General features: G+C 35.8%; 1 protein-coding gene across 1 annotated transcript; it reads left to right on the top strand.

Moving 5' to 3' along the window:
• Nucleotides 1–1,306: 1,306 nt before the first annotated feature.
• LOC134153554 (long-chain fatty acid transport protein 6-like) lies at nt 1,307–19,005 on the top strand. Its single transcript, XM_062599832.1, has 10 exons — nt 1,307–1,784; nt 2,522–2,734; nt 3,525–3,683; nt 5,671–5,795; nt 8,977–9,171; nt 10,570–10,660; nt 13,131–13,329; nt 13,737–13,834; nt 16,028–16,158; nt 18,829–19,005. The coding sequence occupies exons 1-10, from the start codon at nt 1,307–1,309 to the stop codon at nt 19,003–19,005; spliced, it is 1,866 nt and encodes a 621-aa protein (XP_062455816.1).
• The last annotated feature ends 1,096 nt before the right edge of the window (nt 19,006–20,101 follow it).

Genomic DNA, 20,101 nt, shown 5'->3' with positions numbered 1-20,101 from the left:
AAACTAGCTTGAGAATCTTACCCTTAAGTAAAACTTGTCAGTAAAATATTTCTAAACTACAGAGTGGAGGCCACATTATTTGGAAAAGCCTCACAGACTGCTAAAGTGTTCTGAATCCTACATTGACATATAAAAATGTTTTGAGTATTTGTTGTAATCATGGCTGAAACTTCAAAAAGGAGACTGGTGAGTGTTAGACATTTCAAATTGTAAGGGGCCTTATGTGATCTTTACGAGTCTCTTTCTAAATACTATTTGAAAACATGGCAACTGATGATTGAAATATTTTAATTAAGTTAGTAACTGCTTTGCTGTAAAGATATTCCTTCAAATCTTAGTATGTGCTTCTGTAGCAATAGATTAATGGTTTTGTTGTAGACTTCTGGGTAGTATGGTAAATAATAAAAATAAAAAATCAGCTATTCATTACTATTTACTACAAAGTTCAGAAAATTTTAAGGTGAAAATTGACTACTTTAGAAAATGCAGAAGGGTCATAGTGTATCATCTGAAATTTGAGGATGTTCAGCAGACTGTTCAAATCTTCAGTCTTTGGAAGATTAGATGGTGGCCTCAAATTCTACCCAGACCAAAAACAAAGGCAATAAAGAAGATAGTAAAAGTGAAGAGATAGTGATATATATCTATTTAGGAGAGTGATATAGATCTATTTAGATCTATAGATATATATTAAGATACTTAATGTCTATTTAGATATATATTAAAAGAGAAGATATTTTGTGTATCTTGCATACACAGTATACTTAATGTATTGTATACTGTATTTTTATAACATACATATAACATACATATCATATTACATGATTTAACTCTTTGTTTCCTTCTTTTTTTAGGATTTGCCCTGGTACAATAAGCAGTCTAGACAGAATCCTGATTCCAGGTTAAAAGATTATGTACAATTATTTTTCCTATGTTTATATCTTCTGTTGTTTGCTCTTCAGATATTTTTTAAATGTCTTAATTTCTCTTTTGTATTTAATTGTCACTATCTTACTCATTCTACTGTTACATTGGCTACTTTTTTTTTTTTTTTTTTTTTTTTTTTTAGTCTAAAGGAACTCCTCTGTATCAACTGTGCATTCTTCTTTACTCTTTTTTTTTCTTTTTTTACTGTTCCAGGCCTTTGTACTTTTGGTAAATCCAATATGTCAATTTAAAGAGTTCTCAAGGTAATTGGTTGAATTGCAATGAGATTTCTGTCTTTCAGTTTCTATATTCTTAAAAGTTGCTACCAATTATATAAATGCATTGTATTTTATACCCAATCAAATTTTTTCCCCCTAGCATGCTATACACGTGGCTTTCAACACTTGCTGGAGGAGCACTGGTGCTGTATGTCTCTCTGAGGATATTTTCCCCATATTTCTGGGAGGATCTGCTCTACTTCTTGAGACGGAAGAGGTTAAAAGCAATAATAAAGAAAAGGGCAAGCAATGGAATTCTCTCAATAATTGATCTTTTCATTCAGAGAGTGGAAAAGATTCCCCACAAGCCATTCATCATCTACGAAGGGAAGGTGCACACCTACCAAGATGTAGACAAGAGAAGTAACAGGCTAGCCCAGGTCTTCCTCCACCATGCAGCTCTGGAAAAGGGCGACACAGTGGCCCTGCTGATGGGCAATGAGCCCGACTTCATCCATGTGTGGTTTGGACTGGCCAAGCTGGGCTGTGTGGTGGCTTTCCTCAACTTCAATGTCCACTTCAGATCTCTCTTGCACTGTATTAATGAATGTGCAGCGAAAGCACTGGTGATAGCAGAAGGTAAGTCCCATGTCATGTTTGATTTACTACTGACTTCCCACTGCTTTATACTTTTCCTCTGAAATAGAAAACCAGAGCAGTTCAAAGCTTCAAGCGCTTCATATACATATACACATACTTTGGCCATAAAAGAGGGGAAAGTGATAGGTTTGTTTAAATTTTAATGGTATAAATACCAGAAATATGTGGAATTAACCAGCATAAAAAAGAAGCTTCAAACTGAAACACTCAAAGTACTGGCCAATGTACCAGCAGAAACAATCGTGCATCAGGAAGGGAACAGCCTGACGAGAAACTTCAGCAGAATCTCATTTCCACTTCTATTTACTGGCCTATGTAGATACAAGTCCACTGATTCCAAGAAGACTCACATTTCCTTTATAAGTGATCTTTTTAACTAACAGCTATAATTCATACATACAAACCTATGAGGGATCATTAGTTGGTATGTGTACGTATAAATGCTGTAACATAAAATAAAATACGATATTTTAGTATCATCAAGTGATAAGATCAGTTTTACCTATTGCAGTTAAAACCGAATGAGAAGGATAGAGAAATTAACCTTTGTGATTATCTTTTTCACTGTCCCTAGGATCTCACAGGTGGAGTTATCTTGATGTGTGGAGTGGTAGGTTCACTGTAGGCAGTGGAAAAGCACCTAACTCCAGTGCAAGTAATCAGGGCTGTAACTGAAATTATTTTAATACTAAGTACGTATTTCTTTAACTTGGCAGATCGTTTAGGATCGATAGAGAAGGAGTTTATTTTTCATCTCATGGACAATAATGTTACTATCTGGCTGATGAGCACCAGTTCTCCTTTCCAGCATGTTGGTACTATACTGGACAAACTAGATAAGGTCCCTGATGACCCTGTTCCATCTTGCCTTAGATCTGTGACTGACCAAGGAAACACAGCTGTGTATATCTTCACATCAGGAAGTACAGGTGAGTATGTGCGCTAAGAACATACTACTGAAACTACCTTAAAATTTATGTGGCATAAATTTGGCACCAAGACACAGAAAGACAAAAGTTGAATTTTTAACTCAAGACAGTAAGCTACACAAGAATTCATTTACTTAAAAGACATTTTTGCTGTGACATAACAAGGGCATAAATCCAGTTAGAGAACTTTTGCATAGGTATCCCTGGCTGAATTTAATTTCTTAAATATAATGCCAATAAAGTCAGTCTCTAGCAGTTTCTCAAACTTCATTATGTCAGAATTTCACAGATTATACTAAAAAGAGCTATAGTCAGCACAAGTGCTTGGGCCTTGGGGCAAAACTTTTCCTCAGTGACTGGCCCAAGCAATAAAGCTTCACACTACTTCACTGGGAAGGAAAGGGGAATTCCTTCTCCAACCAAGCCGAACAACTTTGTCAAAGCTATTCCTATTGCAAATAGCAGCTGAGCAGCACAACTCTTCACAACCTTTCCAGTTCTTGCTTTGCGAGGCAACACAGCATATGCAAGGGATCTGCATCCGCTTGCGATGTGTAGGGACTTTCCCTCCCAGACAAAGAGATATGACTAAACAGCCTTAAAGGTAAACAGACCAAAGAAGCTGATACACTAAGGAGACATATTCTTTATCTAAATACTGAAGTATGGGACTCATAAGACTCATAAGAAGGGATAATTCCACTTGTACATTCCAAAAAATTCTAGATAGCAGCAAAACTGTGAATGTACACAGCACATTTATAATTATTTCCTTTTCTCACTTTGACAGGCTTCCCCAAACCTGCTATCATCACCCATCGAAGAACCCTGTCTTCCTCTTCAGCCTTTGTCCAGTGTGGGGCAGTTTCTCAGGATATTATGTATCTCACTCTTCCTTTGTACCACATCAGTGCTTCTCTTCTCGGCATTGGTGGATGCATTGCATTAGGTAATATTTACTGTCTGGTGAAATGTCATTGACTTATGATGACCTCAGACGGTTTTGTTTCTTAAAAATCATTAAGGGAGTTGTGAAGGCAGGAAAGGCAAGGGTGACGAGAAAGAGAGAGAGAGAAAGGATGACTTGATCTAAAATTGCATGGTGCTTGCTGTATACTTTTTACTAAGTCTTCCATGTGAGTAAAATCACAAATGAAGATGCACTTCACACTGTATTCAAAAGATTAACAGGAAACACAATACAGACAAGACAAGAAATACAATATATTCAAGAAATGCAATGCAGAGATGCCTTGAATATATCCCTCTCATTCTATTGACATCCCAGTACATGTATAACTGCCAATGTTGTATCATTTTAATATTTGGTGAATAACTCTAATCATTATGTTTTGTAAGTAACAAATGAAGAATTAAATTTGTGGAACTAAAATACGTAAAAATGCAGTTGGCTCACAGTCATCAGCTTTCTTGGCTATAAAATTGTGACAAACACATAAAAAAAGGAAGGATGTGGTAAGTAAATCTTTCCTTAAAATAGCGTATATTTTTTCCTCAACTATACATTCCTATTAACTTCTAATATGAAATACAGTATCTTAAGCTTTGAGTTATTATTCTAAGTGGTACTTATTACAGTTTGAATATATTTTAATGAATATTTGTTTTCTGAAATGTTATCATAAATGTTTGTGCACCCATCTGTAGTAAGCATTTGCTATTTATCTAAATATTAATAAAATTTTTCCAGAAATTTTCTTCTATGCCTGCCACTTCCTCAGCTGGCAAATAGTGAAAAAACAGAGATCTTGGCTATATTATAAAAGGCAAAATCTCAAAATATGAAGCCAAAGCCATAGAAATTTTTAGGTATACACTCTAAACTTTGTGTGTTTATTTTTAGAGTTCCTTGGTTACTTGTATGACAACTAAATAAATTATGTCTCTTAAAATAAGAGATAAATACTAATTTTGCACCTAAGTATCCCCTCAGACACAGTATTTGAAAGAGGACATGATTATAACTCCAAATCATAAGTAACTAGGAACTGGGAAGCTTTATGTCTGTGTATAGGACCCACATAGGAAGGAATTTTGGAAAGGACGGAAAGAGGAAAAATAGGGAATGCTTGGTTAACAGCACTTAAAGAAAACTGTAGCAAAAGGATGGTACAGCAGACATGAGAGGGTCTAGGATGGGATAGCTTTTGGAATAGAGAGCACTGGACAAAAGGAACATCAGAACAACAGAAGCAAAAAGTTGAAGGTAAAGAGTTGACAAGAAACATGAAAATGAGTATTGAGACAGAAATAATAGAGGCTCTGAGCCAGTTTTCCTTCTACCTCTTCTTACAAAAAATCAGAAAACTGCCAGCTCCCTTCAAGCTCTCTCCCCCGCCCCTTCCCCAAGATTTACACTGGTAACAACCTTGAAAGAAACTTAATGGCTTTGAGTTATTCCTGAGAATTGCAGACCTCTAAAAGTTTATGACAGTTTCTCCTTTCCAAAACACGCCTAACTACAGATGTAATGATCTGTATAGCATATAATCCAGAAAAAAATATGGCCATAAGATTTCTTCTGTGGATTTACATACAAAAGAAAGAATAGGGTAGGATGCCTCCTAATATTTCAATTTAAACATGAAACAAGAGAACACTGAAGTAAAAATATTTTAAGCTGAAAAGTATCATTACAAATTTGAGTATGAAACTGTTAGGAGGGGAAATCAGATTCACACAATACAATTAATTCCTACTCCTTTTCATACTGTAAGTTTTTAGATTCTAGTCAGAAATCCAAGAAGAAGTGCTCCATTCTGCCAGGCCCATTTAACAAAAACACCTTGCTGCAAATGGCTTACTTTTTTCACATTAGCTGAATCAAGAGAATGTTGGGTTTTTTGTTAACAATAGTGGTAGAAGATAGATTTTAATGCTTATGTTTAATTTCCTTGTTTGTTTTCATCACCTAGGAGCAACTTGTGTTTTGAAGAAGAAATTTTCGGCAAGCCAGTTTTGGAATGACTGTAGAAAATATAATGTAACGATCTTTTTGTACATAGGGGAACTTTGTCGTTACCTTTGTAACCAGCCCAGTGTAAGTTCCTGTTATAACTGCAGTTTTAAAACATAGCAAATATTTTAAGTTATACAGATTTACCTATTTATTGGTGGTAGAGTCTTCTTATGCTTGACATTTTTTTTTCGGAGTATACAAATACGGGGTCTTGTGTTGCTTGCAAATATGATGGAATTACACAAGTATAAACCCGGCAGGACTGGACAGCTATGCTCATATACTATCTTTACGCCTTCTATAAAGCCAAGCTTGTCTGGCTTTTCATCTGAATGAAAATGATAATGGAAGGCAGGTCAGTAAGGAAAAAGTATAAGCAATAGAAGCTTTATCAAACTTGATGATAAAATGTGTGTAAGAACCAGATTAAATCATTAACCAAACACTGCACTGCAGTGTTCCAAACTAGTTACTTATTAAGAAAAGTTGTATCCAATATTTAATATCTGGTAAATAATCTTTGTATGGCTTTGTAAGTGTTGAATGAGTTGTTTATTTTTTCTGAAAAAGATAAATTTACTTTGCTCAAACAGCATCTTTTGCTTCTGTACTGCATATATGATGATAAACCCACCTTTATAAAGGCATGCCACTACTAGTGTGGTAAAACATCATGGTTGCCCCTGGGGTAACAGTACTGAAGGACATAGAGATCAATCTTGATCAGATTTAAGACAAAAGTGACATTTCACTGAGCACAGCATCAACAGAAAAGCAAGCATGTAAGCCTGAAAACATTTACTTGCAATACTTGTTTCTAGATAATGATGGAAAATTACTAAGATGGATTAATTCTCCTAGCATTATACTTGAGAGTTTGCAAGTTACTGAAGGGAGGTGACAAGAAAGATTCCTTCCTACCACAGAAAACATCATGGACAAGGTTCAAATGCTGTCCATCTGCACTGGTCAGAGATTGGCACGAGACCTAGCAACAAAGGCACAACTGAGTCCATTAGTTCATCTGAACAGATGAACTTGCTTTTGTGTGGTCCAGAGGTAGGCAAGAGGTCAAACAGAAAAAAGGCATCATCAGACCATGACCAAGCCAGGAAAACTGTTGGCCAGAACTCCAGCCTGTACAAACATTTTGTCAGTACATGGATCAAACAACAAAGGAATAATTAGCTAGGCCAAACTAGTTGTGTAAAGGTCTCTCCTGCAGGAACAGACAGGAAGAACTTTCTTTACTTGGCTCAATGACTGGAATTTAACAGAGAGGATATTGATATTTAACTGGCAACTGGTAAGAACTGAGGAAAACAGAAAGCTGTTGAGTTCAAAGTGTTGGGGATGCCAGCAAAAGTGAATCAGTGTAAAGGCAGAGTCCTATCAAAAGGATTATATATTATACTGATCCATAATGTAAAAGATCTATAGTGTATCAGGCAGATTCTTCTACAGTGAGACAAGCCTGTGCAGGCTAATAAACCAGGCAGGCACACTTCATCTGGCCTTCTCTGCTGTGGGATGCCAGAGCACAGCCCAGTCTTGGTGCTGCGCAAATCAGGGCTACCTAGATGAGGGACCATTGGAGTAAGCTCCAACTCACAGCCAGGGCACCAGCCCCTGCTTCACAGAGCATGAAATCAAACAAGAACACGGACTTGGGAATGAGGAAGCACTCCTGGGTTTCTTGACATAGACAGAGACTCCAGAATCCCCTCTGTGACTAACACGTATCTATAGGAAGGTTAACTGGCTTCCATGCACCTATCAGAACTGATAACTGTGAAATATGGTACTCCGTAAGAGCTATAACAACCAAAACAGAATATATGCTGAGGAACGTTTTTACAGGAACCACACAGGTTTTAAAATCAAGGTAATTTAAAATTCAGAGTGATGCAGGGAAGCCTGACAGACTCTGTTATACCAGGAACTAGACAAAGTAATTGTAATAGTTTTTGCTAGCTTTACAATCTCTTGAGCTCCTGACATTTACTCTGTCCAAGTTCTACAATTGTACAAGCTATTTTGGAAAAATAAACATTGTTTCATCTTGAAGCTTTGAAGTGTAGAAGAAGGGACAGAATCAGGTATGAAGTAACTATCCCAGATTGCCAACCATCTGGTTCATAATTGGGTTTGATCACATTGACATGTGCCATGCCATCCCTTTGGGTTAATTATCACAACCGCAAAAGAAAACAGGGCTGGTTAAGCAGAAGGGAAGTCTCTGTTCCTGTTTTTAACAAGTGAAGGTTAGCCTGCCTTACAGCTGAACTAGATCAAATGAAATTGTCTGTTAATTGTCTGTCTGACCCTATCAGAGAGAGCTCACAAAACAATTTTATGCAAAAATTTTTTTAAATATGAAAAAGTTATAATACTGATTCTATTAAAGTATTTTGACTTTCCATTTAGAAACCACTTTTATTTTATTTAGAAATCAACTTTATTATATAATTTTCAAAATTCAAAATCACACTGGAAGGGAAACAAAAGGCACTGATTTGTCCTGAAGAAACTGCTTTTCCCGATCTGATTTGTTTTTCACTTTCTGTTGTTCAGTCATGAAGGCAACTGAATCAATCAGTCCTACCTACCTCTCCAAAAAAGTAGTAGTTTTTCCATAGTCAGAGTCTTGACTCCACTTCTTACCTAGGGCTTAAACATGAGAGGTGCTGAGCAGCCTGGCTCAGGGCCAAAACTATTTGCCTAAGAAAGCCTCTGAGTGGTATGTCCTAATAGTTGACATGCAAAAATGACATGGTCACAACTACATTTTGACTATAAATCTGATAGGAGCTTTGCTGAATTTGGACTTCATCACATCTAGCACTGTCTATACGCTGTCACAAGTGTTTTCTAAGAAAGTATGTTACTTATGTAATTGGTTTGGAAAGCAATTCCCATTCTGTGGGAAATGGCACTATTTACAGTATATTTATTTACATTTCCAACACAAAATGATTCTTTTAAAATTCATAATAGAAATGTCTGGTGGAATTTGTAAGTGAAAATGCAAAGGAGAACTATAGGAATAAAGAGAAACTGTTCACACTTTATGAAAATCTTTCAACCTTAGACAAAACTCTGATAATTTTCTGATTTTTATAAAACTAATACCTTCCTCTAAGCATGTTTGTACAGCTGCATTTTCTAAAGGAAAACTCTTCTACTAGGAAATTTTAGATCAGCTCTACGTATTTAGACCCCTTATCTCAGTTGCAGAATATTTCTTTTTGGCTGTTCACAGAGAGAAGTGGACAGAGTTCACCAAGTGCGTATGGCTCTAGGAAATGGCATAAGACCTGCTATCTGGAAAGAATTCCTGATAAGGTTTGGCCCAATTAAAATATTTGAATTCTATGGATCCACAGAAGGAAATTCTTTTTTCTTAAATTATACAAATAAAATAGGAGCTGTGGGCCGTGCTGGTGTTTTCTCAAGGGTAAGTGTAACCAAGTCAACCAACCAAGCAACTCCCCTTCCTCCCCCAAAAGCAGGTCAAAAAATAAATAAGTAAAAAATTGTAAAGACAAGGAAAATGTGCAAGGTTTACGTAAAATAAACTGCATTTCATGGAAAGCCTTATTTTCACTACCTCCATTGACTCTGTTCATATATTGTGAAGCTAGAGTAGGTACACAGAAGTCCACAGAAGCTAAAACTACAGCACTCACTGAACAGAGATTTTTTTCCCGGAACATACAAAAAATAATCCCAATGTATAGAGGTGCCTATGCATAGGATCAATTAAAGATGGTTTTCACTTAAGTTTTTTTATCATCTTAACAACTCACAGATATTAAGTGATGAGGCAGAAATTAGTTTTCATTTGACTTCTGGTATTAGTCAGGAGATACACATTCTAGAACAAACTCTCGCACAAGTTTACTGTTTGATTGCATCTTGATTCATTAAAACTATCATCACACTTTCTTTTCTGAAATAAGCACAAGAATCAAACTCTCAAAATCTCATAATCTAAGAAAGATAAATATAAATCTCAAAATATCTGAAAAATAAATTTCAGATACATGAGTGATGTTGAAATTCTCATTTGAGATACACATCTTCCACTCATAAAAATGCCTTGACAGTCTCAAATGTTTTTCCTATTTGTACAGACTCTTTCTGAATCATGAAAATTAAACTACAATAAAATACTGTTCAAATGATACTAAAGATTCAGATCAGCTAACATCAAAACCAGATTAATGATTTCCAAATGATTTCTGCTTTTAATCTGAGACGCTGAAAATGCCTTCCCATGGCCATAATAATAACTCTGCAATGCTTTTGATCTTTTAGCAATCTTAACTATGTGGACAGGGGATGAAGGCCGGAAAGCCTAAATCAAACCATTGTGCTGTAAGTTTCCACTTCGATCTGACCGAAGTAATTTTGAAATGTCTGTAAATCTAATTTGGATTTTTTTCAGAGAATCTTCTTGATTTGCGTTCATGTAATTTTAAGCCATTATTTAGAAGAGAATGGTCGTTTTTAAGCAAAATCAATGATTTAATCAAAAACAGTGTCCTAATTTATTTTACATAGATAATGTGAATCAGAGTGTACTCTAAAACAGTGGATTTTGTTTCTTCTCTTTATCAAGAAAAGAAACAACAATTTCATCTGTGTATCTAACGTGACTTACCATGATACAAATTTTTTTCTGACAAACATCTGATTACTTCTCAGTAACAGTGTCAGTATATTTCAGGATGTTCCAAACCTTCCAAAAGTAATAAGGGATTATTCATTAATTTAAAGTAATTTTAATCAGACCAGCTGCAAACTGAGTAAGACTGTGGTGTTTTTAATGTATATGCATTCTTTTATTTAGTTCCTACATTCTTTTGAATTGTTGAAATATGATGTATGGAAACAGGAACTTATGAAAGATGAACATGGAAGGTGTAAGAAAGCACCAATAGGTAAGGAAAATTATTAGTTATCTATAAAATGCATTTTTTTACGTGGTAATATTTTGGGGTAGAGATCTCTGCTCTTTGTGAAATACAGAGCCTTGTGTTTTTTGACATATAATTAGAAGTCAAAAATTATACAGGAAAAACATCAGTCGACACAAATCAACAAATCTGTATCAAGAGATACAAATAATATAAAAAAATACAATAATGTAAGAATGTAGTTTATATTCAGGGCTCAGAATGATTTTGCTCCCGTCTGCAAAAACTTACATGTTCATGTTGCTGAACGAATAAATAAATAAATAAATTATCCTGGTGTTTCTGGGTTTTTTTTCCAAATAAAATGGGCAAGCAACTCCTATATAATACTGCATTTTGAGATCAGACATTTACAGATACTTTATAATCTCTAATTTAAAAGTTCAGAGAAAGTAAAATATGCCTTTTCAAAATCTGGAGGATATTTTTCAGATTTTCACATTTACCAGCTGAAGTAGATTTAACTATTTAGTGCCTAAAGTTACACAGAATCTCCAAATCTGACTTAAAATAGGACATTGAATCAAAGAGCTGAAGCTCTCAGATTGAAAATGGCATATCTTTATAGCTGAGTGCTGTATTTGATAAAAACCCAGATAACTTGCTTTCATAAAAGACACAGCAATGCAGTTTATTAAAGTTACCTTAAATGTGTTTGTGTGTGCATGTGTGCATGAGTGCATGCATCCATGTGTGACAAAGTTAACAGTTCTGGGAAAAAAATCTGTAACATCACTAGCTTTGGTAATGTAGATTTAACTGTCATTTAGATAAAGTTCCAGAAGTCAAAAAAGGGTCCTGAACCGCTGAGCTAAATAATATTTGCAATAGTAATATCAGACCTTAAAGAAACATTGGCATTGGCAACCAAAGTAATAATTATTATTAATTATATCTGAAAATGCATTATTTTCTGATAACATCTAAACTGAGAAAAAATGACTTTTTTCTTGAAAAAAGGATAGCTTTTTCAGTACTATTACATTAAAAACTGGACATAATTTCTTCCTTTCATAATTAGTTTCAAGCCGTAGCTAAAAAAAACTGTGCAAGTGTTTTTGATTTTTACATGTATTTTTTGAATAACTTTGAAGCCATCACTTGATGCAAAGTGTGACAGCAGTGACTGTAAATTCCCAAACTGAGACAAAGAATCATCATGTAAAAATGGCTGGAACGTTGTACAACTCTTTTTTTAATTCAACATTTTTAGATGGCTTTGTTCTTTATGTTATAAAGCATGCATTTTATTTGCAATGGTTTGAGCTCCTTTGAACTGTAATATGAGCATTCATTCTACTTCCCACAACTAGAGTTCAGAACAACAAAGGCGATTTCATATAAGAGACAGCTATGCAGCTATGAAGAAAACTATTTGTTTGAAAAACATCTCCATACATCTCTGGAAGGAAAAATAATAAAAACCTTTGGAAGCTGGAAATGTCTCTTAACCTCAGAAGCAGACTGGGAGATAAGCCAGTACCTACCATAGACATAGAATAATAAAAAATGCATTTACAAGGGGAGTTCTGAGTTAATTCCAGTGAAATCAATGGGATTTTTGTCCTTAATATAAATAACAATTGTACAGCCAGCCATAATGAGTGCTACCTAGTAGGAAAATCCTGCAGACTCCTGCAGAACATCCAGGATGTTCTGAGGAACAAGCACTGTCAGACTTCCCGTCATGGCCTCCAGTGTGTGTTCCCCTCACTAACACTGTGCAGAGAGCTATCTTTCAGAAAAATATAAAGCATACTAAGCCGGACACTGTGTTTTGCTCCCATGAATGTTGTTTGATTACCATCATCCTTTTCAAATGACAAAACAGTTGTCCTTTCCTGGGGCAAATGCTCTTTCAGGGTGAGAAAAGAACACCGGGCAAGCTATGAATAATAAAGTGGAGGAGTGGAAAAACTCTTTCAAGAATCTGGAGAGATTCTTGGAAAAAAAAAAACGCAAAACATATTGTAATACTGTTTCCCTATACTCCAGAATGAAGGACAAGCACTATCAGGGGAACAGGCTTCAGAAACTGAAACTGAAACCTTCTGGAAGAGCCCAAGTGGCAGAACCAGGCAATCCTGCACTCCATGTGAGACTTTTGGGATGACATACAATCCATTCAAGTGCAAACAGAGAAGGACAAACGGTGGAAAAAAATCTTACGGAAACTGCATTCGTAGTAAATGGACTGGCAGGCCCTAGGCCATCAAAGCTCTTCCCTAAGGTCTAGCTTTTCAGGACTGAAGGAAGCAGTATTATGTTCCCTCTTCCAGTCACTTCTTTCTGCTGCTCAGGAAATAGCTATGGAAATGTAGTAATAAGATGAGTAGAACAGATGTGGCTTTCCGAAAGATTTTCAATATGATACTTTATGTTCTAAATAGTTCATTGTTTATACACCTTTCCCCCCTCCTTTTATGGTCTGCAGGTGAACCTGGCCTTCTGGTTGTCAAGGTGACACAGGAAACCCCATTTTCTGGATATGCTGGAAATAAAGAAATCTCTGAGAAGAAACTCCTGCGTAATGTGTTTGTGAAAGGAGATGTATATTTTAACACAGGAGATCTCCTGGTGATGGACCAGAGTGGATTCCTTTACTTCAGTGACCGAGTGGGAGACACTTTTAGGTGAGATAAAGACTTAACAGTTAATCCAGTGAGATGGAAGGAAATCAGTTTTCCTTGAAGGAAATCACGCATACACAGGGCTGGATAGCAAAGCTCAGACTTGAACTTGATAAACACCTGTTTGGTTTTAATAGAACCATTAAGGATCTCCTCCAAGGTACATACCTTCAGATCCAGCCGAATAGTCATGGTGAACAATTTTTAAAATTTGAGTCAAATGGCACTTTCTTTTATTTTAAGGCTGGGGTTTCAAATGAGATATCACTAAATCAGAACTGTTTCTATCTGTCTACACTTTTCAGTTAACAGTCGTATACATTAGCAATAGTGCTCCACCACATACAACCATGTATAGAATAAAAAAAGTTAGCTAATATTTACATTATTTAAAAAAATATTTTCAACAGATGGAAAGGAGAAAACGTTGCCACTGTAGAAGTCTCTGAGATCATTGGGATGATGGATTTTGTTCAAGAAGTTAATGTTTACGGTGTAAGCGTAAAAAGTAAGAACCTCCTTATAGTTTGTGAACATTAAATGAAAATAGTAATTAATTTTCCTGCTCTATTTTTTTCTGTTCTTATATACAAATGCACATTTATATGTACAGAAATCAGTAGAGTCAAGTGGGAAATTCATGCTTTCTTATAGTGCTTTGAAATCTCTGTTTCAAAAAAATGGTGTATTTAATAAAGATGACATGCTGAAAGTTCATAATGAATAAAAGAAACACTTGGATGAAACAGAACTCATAACACAGATATGAGAAGTACAAAATTATAAACTACAGAAGACTTCTGTTAGAGTAGAGCCTTTAATCTGAAAAGGCTCCAGAAGTGTGGGTTAGCTGAGTGAACAGTAATGTGGATTGTGAACTGGCTGAAAGGCAGAGCTCAGAGGGTTGTCATCAGTGGCGCAGAGTCTAGTCGGAGGCCTGTGGCTAGTGGAGTTCCCCAGGGCTCAGTACTGAGTCCAGTCTTGTTCAACTTATTCATCAGTGACCTGGACGAAGGGGCAGAGTGCACCCTCAGCAAGTTTACTAATGATACCAAACTGTCATGAGTGGCTGTGGCTGACCCAAAGGCTGTGCTGCCATTCACAGGGACCTGGGCAAGCTGGAGAGTTGGGCGGAGAGGAACCTCATGAGGTTCAACAAGGGCAAGTGCAGGATTCTGCGTCTAGGGAAGAATGCACCAGTACAGGTTGGGTGTTGACCTGTTGGAAAGCAGCTCTGCAGAGAAGGATCTGGGAGTCCTGGTGGACAAGTTAAATATGAGCTAGCAATGTGCCCTTGTGGCCAGGAAAGCTAATGGTATGCTGGGATGTAGAAACTGAGAAGAGAACTAGACTTTACACTGCTGATCACAACCCTCTGAGCTCTGCCTTTCAGCCAATTCTCAAACCACATGAATAAGGGGAAAACAGTCCTCACTATTGAGAGCAACGGAGCGCTGGAAGAGGTTGCCCAGAGAGGTTGTGGAGTCTCCTTCTCTGGACATATTCAAAACCCACCTAGATGTGATCCTGTGCAATGTACTCTCGGTGACCCTGCTTGTGCAAGGAGTTTGGACTAGATGATGTCCAAAGGTCCCTTCCAACCTCAATCATTCTGTGATTCTGTGATTTGAAAGAGATGTCCTTCAAGTGGACACAAAATTGTAAGCTCACTTGGACAGTACATCCCATTCTAATCAACAACTGCAGCTGACAAGCTCTCTTGAATGGCTGCAGCTATTGGACTCTCAGGGCAGAGAGTAACACACACCACCAAAACAAAGCCCCTAGTCCTTAAAAATCACATTCACCCTTGGCCAATTTAAACTGCTTTAAGTATTAATATTACAACAGGATAATGTTTTGTATTTCTGAATCAACCTGAGTCTCAAACATTGCCAAATATATTACACACCAGTAGCTAAACAACTCCAAGTTAATTTCCGTTAAAAGGGAATGCCCACATTTTATCCTTTCTGTGCCTTGGTCACACCTCAAAGCTGCTTTCACCTTTTGGACAGATTTGAACCTGGCAGTTTACTTTTTCTAATTTAAATGTTTTGTCCATTGGAATTTTTACTTGTGCGTGAATAAGAGAAAGTAGCAACTGTGTTTGTTACATCTTTCCTAATAGGCTTTTATCTCTGTTTTCATGTAGAACATAATTTACTGCTTGTAATTTACTAGGAGGCACTTGGCACTATATTTGTCACTAATCTGTCCATGGAGTAGAGCAGAAGCCAATTATTCAGAACTGCTTATACAATGTACAGTAGTCATTAGACTTGATATATACTGGAGAGCACACTCACATGTTTACGTTCTGTGCTAGTCTTTGTGGAAATGTTTCCAGCTTTTTATTGACTAGTGATCACTCTGGTTTCAGTTGGCCACTATATTACCAATGGAATGATTAAACAAGGCAGGAAGGAAACTTAGCAACCAGCTTCAGCTCTACAGAATTCCTAAAAAAAAAAGATGTTGCTGACATTTTTCAATTGAGTAAAAAATCTGAAAGTAACTTTAAATTTTCCCCCCAAAATTATTTTGTATCATCTACTGAATGATGTCTGAGAGGGTAGGGCAGATACACAGGCTCAAAATCTTTGCTCTGACCAATACTAAATGCTCCCGAAAGTGGTAGAAGATACCTCTTTCATGTAGATAACTCATATTTGTGATACTACTTTCAATGCTTTTTTAGATTATGAAGGAAGAATAGGGATGGCAGCTGTTGTGCTTAAGCCTGACCAACCATTTGATGGAGAAAGACTTTACAAGCATGTTGTGGACTTCCTTCCAAGTTATGCCCAACCACGCTTTGTGAGAATCATGGTAAGACAAATCAGTTGTTTCCTGTTCATATTTATCTTTTGTCTGACCTGAAAATCGGTCTCTACAATCATGGAATGTAGAAATTAACTTAAAATAGTTTCAAGAAGTTAAATGCAAAAGTAATTTTAAGCTAGCATTCAGAAAAAATATTCTAAAGTAATTATTTGATGGATTAAAAATATATTTTGCTTTAGGAATCCATTTGTACCTAATACTCTTAGATGCACTTAATGACTTAGCAAAGTCATATTTTCTTTTAAAACTGATTACCTTTAAGTAGCTTGTTCCAGCCAATGAAAGGCAGAGCAGACACATGAGCAATATTATACATAACAGCATGCATCTGTAAAAAGATGATTCAATCCATTTAAAACCTTTTCCTAACACATTTGATCTTGAAGTGATTATTATTCATTATTACTGTCACAATATCAAAGAAATAGGTATAACTTTGCAATAAATAACAAGATAAATTAGAGGATCTCATAATCAAAGAACTAGAATGAGCCCATATGCTCTAGGGTATAAAGGCAGAACTGGGATACAATTCTTTTTCAAAGTGCGCTTTAAAAGTGCAAGGACTATATCCCTTGCATGCTCCCCACAGTATGAACTTGTGCAACAAGAGAGTATGAACTGCAAAGAGCAGGAAAGGGCCCTGTTTTATATCTTCTGAAAGTCTGCATACAGTTTGCTGCTGCCAGGCTATGCTAAGAGCCTTTCGACAATTCTGTCTCTTCCTTAAAATACATCTTGGGTCTGAAGGGTACAAGCTGGACTGAGAACAGGATGGGAATATAATACAGAGTGAGATAATGTAACACAGAAAGAGGTGAAAGAGAATATTATTGTTATACATATATTTGAAGAGATAATGTATTCCCTCGTTTAGAGGGAAGCGAGTATTGAAAGAGTTTTAAGAATTGAGAAAGGCTATTTTGTAACTAATGGAAATTACTGTACTAGGTAGAAGTATCTCCAAATACTATCTATGGTGCCTAAGGACAGCAGTGCCCTCTCCTGGGAAAAAAATTTGGAACAGAACTGTCTTTATGTTTCTCTCAGACACAGGAAAAAAGCTATGGGAGCTCCACTGCCTATGTATGTAGAACTGTTTAAACTTGCTTAAGCTTACATGTTCTCTGAGAAAAGCTTTTTTTAGCTAGTTGAAGGAAGTCAGATATTGCCAGTAATAGTTTATGGATATCTAAATATCAATAAAATCTGATTAAAAGAGATAAAATCAATTTTATAATAAAATCAAAAAGATTTTTAAAAATTATTACTTTAAAAAGCATCTTTCTAATTTGGCTTGAAGTCTTTATTAATTTTGTGAAAAATAGAGTGAATGAGTGAGCGAGCTGTTTTCAAATTCTCTGACTCACTCTAAAACCGAAGCAGACAACTAGAGAGTCATGCAGACAGTCAGGGTGCTTGGAGGTAGTAGATTTTTCCTAAACTTTTGCTAACCTGAAGGAAGAAATTATGAAGAGGTTTCTGAGAGCATTCAGGGAGTTATTACAGTTCTGCATTTTTATTCTGTCTTCTGCCCACCCCCCAACAGTATTTCTCTGTATAAAATTCTGATTTTGTACAAATAGCTTCAAGGAGTCACTTCAATAGAAAATCTCAGCAATCTCTACTTGTAATACACATTTGAAAATACTTAATACCTATTTTTATTAGACCTTTCATCTTAATCATTGCAAGTTTTTAAATAATTACCAAGAAAAGACGATGCTGGCTATTGAATTTGAAGCAAGCCCAGTTGGTAATGACAGAATCATATTACCATCTGGCAGCTATTCAGTGGTTGCATGAAATGACTTGGTGGTCTAAGTGTGGTTCCTATCATAAGTGCTGCCAAAAAGAGTGAATTAACTGGCAAACTTATTAGCAGGCTCTGCTTAGAAGCCAAAGATTAAATGATCTGAGACTTGGATATAGAGTGGCAGGGGGAAGAGGAAACTAATTAAATTACAGCTCAAGAGAAAAAACAAACAGAAACTGAAAAGTTGCCTGTTTCAGTTTGAAGAGCAAAAGGAAATTTTGGCTACATTGAAAAAAATGTACAAGTAAAAACAATGCTTAAGAATAACGCTTCTTTAACTTTCCCCGTAATATGAGCCACATTTTAATAGATTATTTTTTATAGTGCTCTCATACACTGACTATTGTGCACAGACCAATTGTTAATGAATTAGCAGTTGTAGAGCTTCTGTATAGCAACTGCAGCAACTGCTTACACAGAAAAATATCACAGGAAGGTATTTAATATATTGTATATATTTGTATTCAATGTCTCAAATGAAGTTTAGCAGCTGGAAACCAGAGAAGTGCCAGCACTATAAAATCAGCCAGCTCTCTGCAGACCACCACCAAGTGTTCCATAAGTTACAGGTTTTATGATCAGCTGCATTAATGAAAACTTGAAAAAATGCTTACTTTAAAATAGAAACTTGTGAACTTGAAAATGGCTCTGACATAGAGAATGAAATAAAAGCTACCTTTAGATTTAGATTCCACTGCATCTGTGAATCAGATCATTCTTTTTAACTCAAGCCATCCTATAGCAAAACTGTACAAACCATTTTCTTCAGTAATTGCACTATTTTTTTTCACTGATACAGGCAGAAATGTAATATTGGACTTAACTTATTTCTTTTTTAGGATATTATGCAAATTACTACAACTTTCAAACATCAGAAAATGCATCTGGTGAATGAAGGATTTAATCCAGAAATTATATCTGAACCTCTGTATTTCTTGCATGAACCTGCACATTCCTATATTCCTTTGACAAGAGAGATATACAGGAAGGTGGTTTCTGGTGAAATACGTTTATAAAGCATATATGTTAAAAATGTTCTACAACACAGAGATTAAATTTTAAATATACTCCTGCACTTATTTCAACATAAGTCTATACCATATTTGTTATAAAACCATAAAATAATCAAATTATTCTCACTGTGACTGTTTTTTCTTCATAACAAAAGAGAGCCACAATTGTTACGCATATTGTTTAAGCTGCACTCTATCTATTCCAATTACTTCTACTGCTTGCACATACAAATTTGTATCTTACATTTCTCAGTGATTCAAATTACTATTTTTGTCTAAGCCACCTGTAGCCTTAGTTGAATATCTGACTCCTCATTTAGCTCTTAATACTGGTTCTGCTTCTAGAATGCAGATATTTATAATAAAATTTTAGATGAATTAAGCCTTAGACATTAATAAAATATAAAACAGGCAATCTGAAACATCAGCAAAATACTGCATTAGCAATATGTGTAGACTTCTGTTCGATGTTTGTTAATCATAGTGTGTATATTTAATTGCAGCATTTTATGTTATGTGTAATTTCAGATTTTTATGGGAAATAAACATACAATGCTAAAATATTGTTGTAGTATAATTACAGGCATATTTCACAACTTCCACCAGAACTGACATAAGTTAAACTATTCACAAATCACAGACTCACAGAATGATTGAAGCTGGAAGGGACCTCTGGAGATCATCTAGTCCACCAGCCCTGCTCAAGCAGGGTCACCTAGAGCATGTTAGACAGGATCGCAATCAGATGGGTTTTGAATATGTCCAGAGAAGGAGACTCCACAACCTCTTTGGGCAACCTTCACAAAGATTCATCCACGTTAGCACATGACTTCTTCCTTTACTCACTGAATGTCATACTCCTGAAATGCAGTTCATGCGAAAGGAGAACAGAAAAGGCTATAATTTCTTGTCCTCCAGCTTTGGCTGAAAGTGAACATCTAGAATTTGTTAAAAGGTGCTATAAGGATTCCCTGGCAGAAGCAGATCAGAGACTACATTAGCATATCTCCTGGATATACTAAAATGTTTGATATGCACTTTAAATGTTTGTTTACATTTTAAAATCAAACAAGTCCATACTTATATAAAGAAAAACATA

This window comes from Rhea pennata, chromosome Z (genome assembly GCF_028389875.1).
Source record: "Rhea pennata isolate bPtePen1 chromosome Z, bPtePen1.pri, whole genome shotgun sequence".
NCBI classification, from domain to species: Eukaryota; Metazoa; Chordata; class Aves; order Rheiformes; family Rheidae; genus Rhea; species Rhea pennata.
This window is presented reverse-complemented; position numbering and strand designations above follow the sequence as displayed.

What these genes read in the sequence shown, in the direction of transcription:
- LOC134153554 (XM_062599832.1), top strand. Translation starts at nt 1,307, where the DNA reads ATGCTATACACGTGGCTTTCAACACTTGCTGGAGGAGCACTGGTGCTG. An exon ending in AGCACTGGTGATAGCAGAAG is followed by an intron (nt 1,785 to 2,521) that starts GTAAGTCCCATG and finishes TTAACTTGGCAG; the next exon opens with ATCGTTTAGGATCGATAGAG. An exon ending in CTTCACATCAGGAAGTACAG is followed by an intron (nt 2,735 to 3,524) that starts GTGAGTATGTGC and finishes TCACTTTGACAG; the next exon opens with GCTTCCCCAAACCTGCTATC.